Below are 5,789 nucleotides of genomic sequence, written 5' to 3'. Positions count from 1 at the left end.
TCATTTATTGCTATGAGGTACACAAACACTTAAACACACTTCTTTCTTACTCTTTGATTATCTCTTAATCACTTCAGTAATCTTACTTAGGCATCGGAGGGGGGATCCTCGAACCACGCCCGAGGCTAGTTAATCTATTATGTTGTGCAGATATCAGCCGGCACTCTCAACAGAAGTTCAGTATCCCACAATCAGCTGTTCCTATTCCACACCCGGAACAATTGGCGCTAGAAGGAGGGGACCTCATCCCTTGGAATGGTTAAACAGTTGACATGGATGTCTCACTCAAAGACAGTAAGAAGTAAAAGAAAAGTCAGGAAAAACCGGCAACTTCGCAATCAGCGGGAGCTGCCAAATCTCAGCCCTCACCCATAAGTTTAATGAATCCTTTACAAGCACAACCGATAATAAGCCCAGTAATAAGAAACATCCCTCAGCCGGTACAAGACTTTATAGTGGAAGATGATGATGAGATAGAAATGGGGAGTCCTGTCGCAGAACAACCCACTACACCCCTAGAGCAGACGCTGCAGGAGAGCCTGTCGCCCTTGTTGGCAATATTCACAGGAGAACAGTTAAAAACACTGTCAACTGTAATGGCAGCCTTATCAGAATTGCCACCCGCCCAAAACACAGGTTAGTCGGCAGTCTTAGAAAAGCCAAATCAACAAATCCCCACCTGCCCGTCAGAAATCTCTTACCTCCCTCAACCAAGAAAACACAACACAAAAAAGAAAGTGCCCTGACCCTCACGAAAATGAAGAGCATGAAACAGAACCGCATCCCACCCCAGAGTACGAGAATGCATCTAGGAAACTGAGTAGTGCATGCCCGCTGGTACTCTGGGGAACGACGAAAATTGAGTACGAAAATGAAGAGCATGAAACAGAACCGCATCACGAAAATAATCCAGCCAAAGGACTCTCCCCTATGCCGAGAAATCCTAGAAGAAAGAATGGAAAAGATAAAAATCCCTACCGGGAAATATGATGGAACGACGGATCCGGAAGATCATTGCACCACCTTTGAGCAACACATGATGTTATACACAGATTCCGACGCCATGTGTTGCAAGGTATTCCCATCCACGTTCTTAGGAGTCGCGGCGAGCTGGTACAAGAGCATAGAGGCTCAGTCCATCTATAGCTTCAGACAATTGCAGGCGGCGTTTTTGTCGCGTTTTATGAGCAAATAGAAGAGAAAGAAATCATCAGGAGAATTAATGTCGTTCGCCCAGAAAGATAGAGAATCTTTAAGGGATTACCTCACTCGTTTCAACAACGAGTCAATCACTATTCCCAACCTGCAGCAGGAGATTGCGGTCCTAGCTTTGATGAGAGGAATGCAAGAATGTGAATTCAAGAAATACCTTAGCCGGAAATCATACACAAATCTGGGTGACGTTTTGCATAAGCCAAACGAATACATCAGGGGGGATCAGATGATGAGAATCTCCAATGTCGTCGTGGCAACCGGTGGTAATGCCGGGTACAATCCAAGCTACAACAATCAGCAGATGGGAAGGGGAGGAAATAGTTTTAACCAGAGTAATAATCAGCAAGGGGCCAGTCAGAAAAATCAAAACGATAGAAATATCAATCCCCAGAATCAGAGACCCCGGCAGGATAGAAGGGAGTCCCGCAGACTCTTCGATAATTACACTCCGTTGAACACACCACGGACGAAAATTTACAACATAAACAACAAGATGGACGGTTGGAGAAGGCCACCACCAATGCAGAGTAGGGAAATAAATGTCAAAATATTCTGCGACTTCCATAATGAGCACGGCCACCTCATAGAGGACTGCAGAGACCTCAAGGACAATATTGAGGACATGGTGAGAAAGGGGTATTTCTCGCAATATAGGGCGAGACAAGGAAATGGTAACTACAACCCGGCCGGAGGAAACACTGCCAATTCCTACCGACCACAACAACAGCAAAATCAGCAACAATATCCCAGAATCGAACAGCCGTATCAACCACCAAGAATAGAGCAAAGACAACCTGAAACCAGTGCTAAAGCAGAACAAAGGGACAACGAGAAAAAACCGCTGGTATTTGTCATCTCTGGCGGCCCTGTCCATGGAGGGACGATAAGCGGCGCCAGCAGGAGTTTGGAGGAACACAGGCACATGGTGAATTATCACAGCACTAGGGTGTGGCTAAGCCCACCCAGCATACCAGTGATGACCTTCTCGGAATCGGATTGCAGAGGCATCATTTTCCCACATGATGACCCATTAGTTCTGACAATTGATATAGCAAATGCCGATGTAAATCGAGTACTAATAGACGGAGGTAGCTCAGAAAACATCATATTTTGGGATGCATTCAAGCAACTACACATACCAGAAGAAGAGCTGGCAAGGGTGAATTACCTGGTAATCGGTTTCTCAGGATCTACGGTGTACCCAGAAGGTAGCATGAGGCTGCCGGTGAAAATTGGAGAAGGATCTGAGACACGAGACCTCATGGTAGAGTTCTTAACCATCAAAGTGCCGGCGGCCTATAATGTGATCATCGGTCGCCCGTTCATACACGATGCGCAGGCAATAGTCTCCACTTATCACTTGACAATGATATATATATGTCAAATCTAGAAAGACCGGCAAAGATAAGGGGAAGTCAGGAGGCGGCGAGATCCTGTTATTTAACGGCGTTGAGAACGCCGGGAAGAATGATCCCTGAGGTAAACTTGACAAGAAAAGCCACGGCAAAAAGAGGTCGAATTGACCTGGACATGGAACACTTTGATGAAAGACCAGAAACAGCACCAAGACCATTGCCAGACGGTATGACGGAAAATATAGAATTGGAGGTCGGTCGGCAGGATCAAACGGTTGTAATTGGTACAGAAATGGAAAGAGACATGAAGGTCAACCTCATAGGCCTGCTAAGAGAGCACGCGACGTCTTTACGTTTTCCGCAGATGAGATGCCTGGTATTGATCCAGACGTGATAGTCCACCGACTAAACGCAGACAGGAATATTAGGCCAGTAAGACAGAAAAGGCGCAACTTCTCCACGGAGAAAATGACAGCAATACAAGAGGAGGTTGAGAAACTCTTGGCGGCAGGTTTCATTGAGCCTTGCAATTACCTTGAATGCCTGGCAAACGTAGTAATGGTGAAAAAGCCGAGTGGATCGTGGAGGATGTGTGTAGACTTCACCAACCTCAACAGAGCATGTCCAAAATACTTCTACCCCCTGCCAAGGATCGATAGGCTGGTAGACTCTACCAGCGGGCATGCACTACTCAGTTTCCTAGATGCATTCTCAGGATATCACCAGGTCAGCCTGCTCAAATCAGACAGGAAGAAGGCATCTTTCATTACATATACAAGAGTTTTCTGTTACAAGGCAATGTCGTCCGGGTTAAAGAACGCAGGAGCAACATACCAAAGGCTGGTCGACAAAATTTTTGACGACCAAAAAGGCAGAAATGTGGAAGTCTATGTTGATGACTCTATCGTTAAAAGCCGGCAGGAGAAAGATCATGTAGCCGACCTTCGGGAAACTTTCGAAACTCTGAGAAAGTACATGATGAAGCTGAACCCGAAGAAGTGTGTCTTCGGAGTAAGGTCAGGAAAATTCTTGGGATTCTTAGTCAGTGAGCGTGGCATAGACGCTAACCCAGAAAAAGTAGAAGCAATGATCAGTCTGCCACAACCCAAAAGTGTGAAAGACATACAACGATTGACTGGGAGAATGGCCGGCCTGAACAGATTCGTGAGCAAGTCGGCAGACAAGTAGATGCCTTTCTTCACAACCTTGAGGCAAAACAAGAAATTCAAGTGGGGGCCGGTAGAGCAAGAGGCTTTTGAGTCCCTAAAAGATCACCTGAAAAAACTACCAACAATAGCAAGGCCAAAGGAAGGCGGAAAATTACAGTTATACATATCGGCGTCACCAAAGACGGTAGCAGCAGTACTGGTAGCAGAAACGGAGAGCAAAGTGCAACAACCAGTATACTTTGTCAGCCATGTGCTGAACGGCCCTGAAACGAGAAACACATTGGTTGAAAAAATGGCATACGCAGTCCTCGTCACGGCTAGAAAATTAAGACCGTACTTTGATGCGCACACCATCGAGGTGTTAACAAACTTCCCTCTTGAAAAATCCATAAACAAACTGGATACATCAGGAAGGATGCTGAAGTGGGCAATAGAGTTGTCAGAGTTTGACTTGGAATTCCGGCCAAGAACGACAATTAAAGCTCAAGCGTTGGCGGATTTCATAGTTGAAGCTTCCTACCAAGAAGATGAGGTACAAGCTGAAATATGGGAGGTATCAGTGGATGGCTCAGCAGCACAGACAGGCAGTGGTGCTGGAATAATCATAAAATCACCAGGGGGAGACATTTTTGAGTATGCTATAAAATTTACCTTCGCTGCGTCGAATAACGAAGCCGAATACGAGGCAGCAATCGCCGGCATCCAAATGTTCTTGGCAGCGGATGCAAAGAGAGTAACACTGACAACAGATTCGTAGCTGGTAGCCAGCCGATTCAACGGAGAATATGAGGCAAAAGAGCCGTCAATGATAAGGTACCTGGCAAAGTTGAAAACAGTATCGGCTCAACTTGAGAAATTCAGTATCAATCTAGTACCCAGGGTGGAAAACACTTTGGCAGATGCACTATCAAAATTAGCAAGTTCGAATGTCGCTGACTTAAAAAGAACAGTCATGATGGATGTCATGAACAAGCGAAGTATAGAATCGGATGAAACACGGGTCATGGTCATCACAACTCAGGCAAATTGGTTCGATAATATCCAAGCATACATTTAGGCTGGAACTCTACCAGCAGATTTGGCAGAGGCCAAAAAGACAAAAAGGGATGCGATATGGTATATCATCCTGTGGGGACGGCTGTACAAAAAGTCATTCAGCCTACCGTTCTTAAGGTGCCTAACGGCATTCGAGTCAGCAAGGCTGATCGAAGGAATGCACGAGGGGACGTGCGGAAACCATGCCGACGAAAAACCACTTGCCATCATCTGCCAAAGACAAGGCTATTACTGGCCAACAATGTTAGAAGATTGTCGAGCATACGTAAAAAAGTGCGACAAATGCCAAAAATTTTCAGCAGTGATCAACTTGCCGGCTAACGACTTGATGCCTATTCTAAACCCAATCCCATTCGCACAGTGGGGAATAGACATTGTAGGACCATTCCCAATGGCAGTCAAAGGACTCAAGTTCCTAATAGTAGCGGTGGATTACTTCACCAAGTGGATCGAGGCGGATCCAGTAGCTAAAATAACAGCGAACCAGGTGAAAAAATTCATATAGCGAAATATAATTACAAGGTTCGGGTTGCCGCAAGCAATTGTTTTTGATCATGGGACGCAGTTCGATTGTGCACCCATACAATGCTTCCTGGGATTGTATAGGGTCAAATTAGCTCACTCATCAGTATGTCACCAGCAAAGTAATGGGCAGGCAAAGGCAGCAAACAAGAAAATACTGGTTGCGCTTAAAAAGAAGTTAGAAGACTGCAAAGGAAAATGGGAAGATCTTATGCCAGAAGTTCTGTGGTGTAAAAGAACGGCAGTCAAAGAGGCTACCAGCGAGAGTCCGTTTAAGCTAAGCTTCGGGTCTGAAGCGGTAATACCGGCAGAAATGGTTCTGCCAACCATGCGCATCCAGCATTACGATGAAGAAAGAAATGACCAGTTGCTACGGCATCAGCTGGATCTCATGCCAGAAATCCGCCTAAAAGGAGAAATTAGTTCGGCAGCATATAAAAACAGAATGAGCAGAGCGTACAACAAAAAGTAA

The 5,789-nt window shown here is 45.6% G+C and overlaps 2 protein-coding genes across 2 annotated transcripts; both read left to right on the top strand.

Annotated features, from left to right (window-relative positions):
- The first annotated feature begins 1,222 nt into the window (after positions 1-1,222).
- On the top strand, positions 1,223-3,758 carry LOC110790592 (uncharacterized). The gene is made up of 2 exons (XM_021995376.2): positions 1,223-2,554; positions 2,766-3,758. Exons 1-2 carry the CDS (start codon positions 1,223-1,225, stop codon positions 3,756-3,758), a joined length of 2,325 nt encoding a protein of 774 aa, XP_021851068.2.
- A 786-nt stretch (positions 3,759-4,544) lies between these two features.
- LOC110790591 (uncharacterized) lies at positions 4,545-5,789 on the top strand. The gene is made up of 2 exons (XM_021995375.2): positions 4,545-4,768; positions 5,402-5,789. Exons 1-2 carry the CDS (start codon positions 4,545-4,547, stop codon positions 5,787-5,789), a joined length of 612 nt encoding a protein of 203 aa, XP_021851067.2.

Source organism: Spinacia oleracea, chromosome 1 (assembly GCF_020520425.1).
Source record: "Spinacia oleracea cultivar Varoflay chromosome 1, BTI_SOV_V1, whole genome shotgun sequence".
Taxonomy (NCBI): domain Eukaryota; kingdom Viridiplantae; phylum Streptophyta; class Magnoliopsida; order Caryophyllales; family Amaranthaceae; genus Spinacia; species Spinacia oleracea.
This window is presented reverse-complemented; position numbering and strand designations above follow the sequence as displayed.

Bases quoted from the DNA above. Each gene is read 5' to 3' on its own strand.
- LOC110790591 (XM_021995375.2), top strand. From the start codon at position 4,545: ATGATAAGGTACCTGGCAAAGTTGAAAACAGTATCGGCTCAACTTGAG. The intron at 4,769-5,401 runs GTTCGATAATAT...GGGATTGTATAG, and splicing joins ATCACAACTCAGGCAAATTG to GGTCAAATTAGCTCACTCAT.
- LOC110790592 (XM_021995376.2), top strand. From the start codon at position 1,223: ATGTCGTTCGCCCAGAAAGATAGAGAATCTTTAAGGGATTACCTCACT. The intron at 2,555-2,765 runs GCAATAGTCTCC...CTTTGATGAAAG, and splicing joins CGTTCATACACGATGCGCAG to ACCAGAAACAGCACCAAGAC.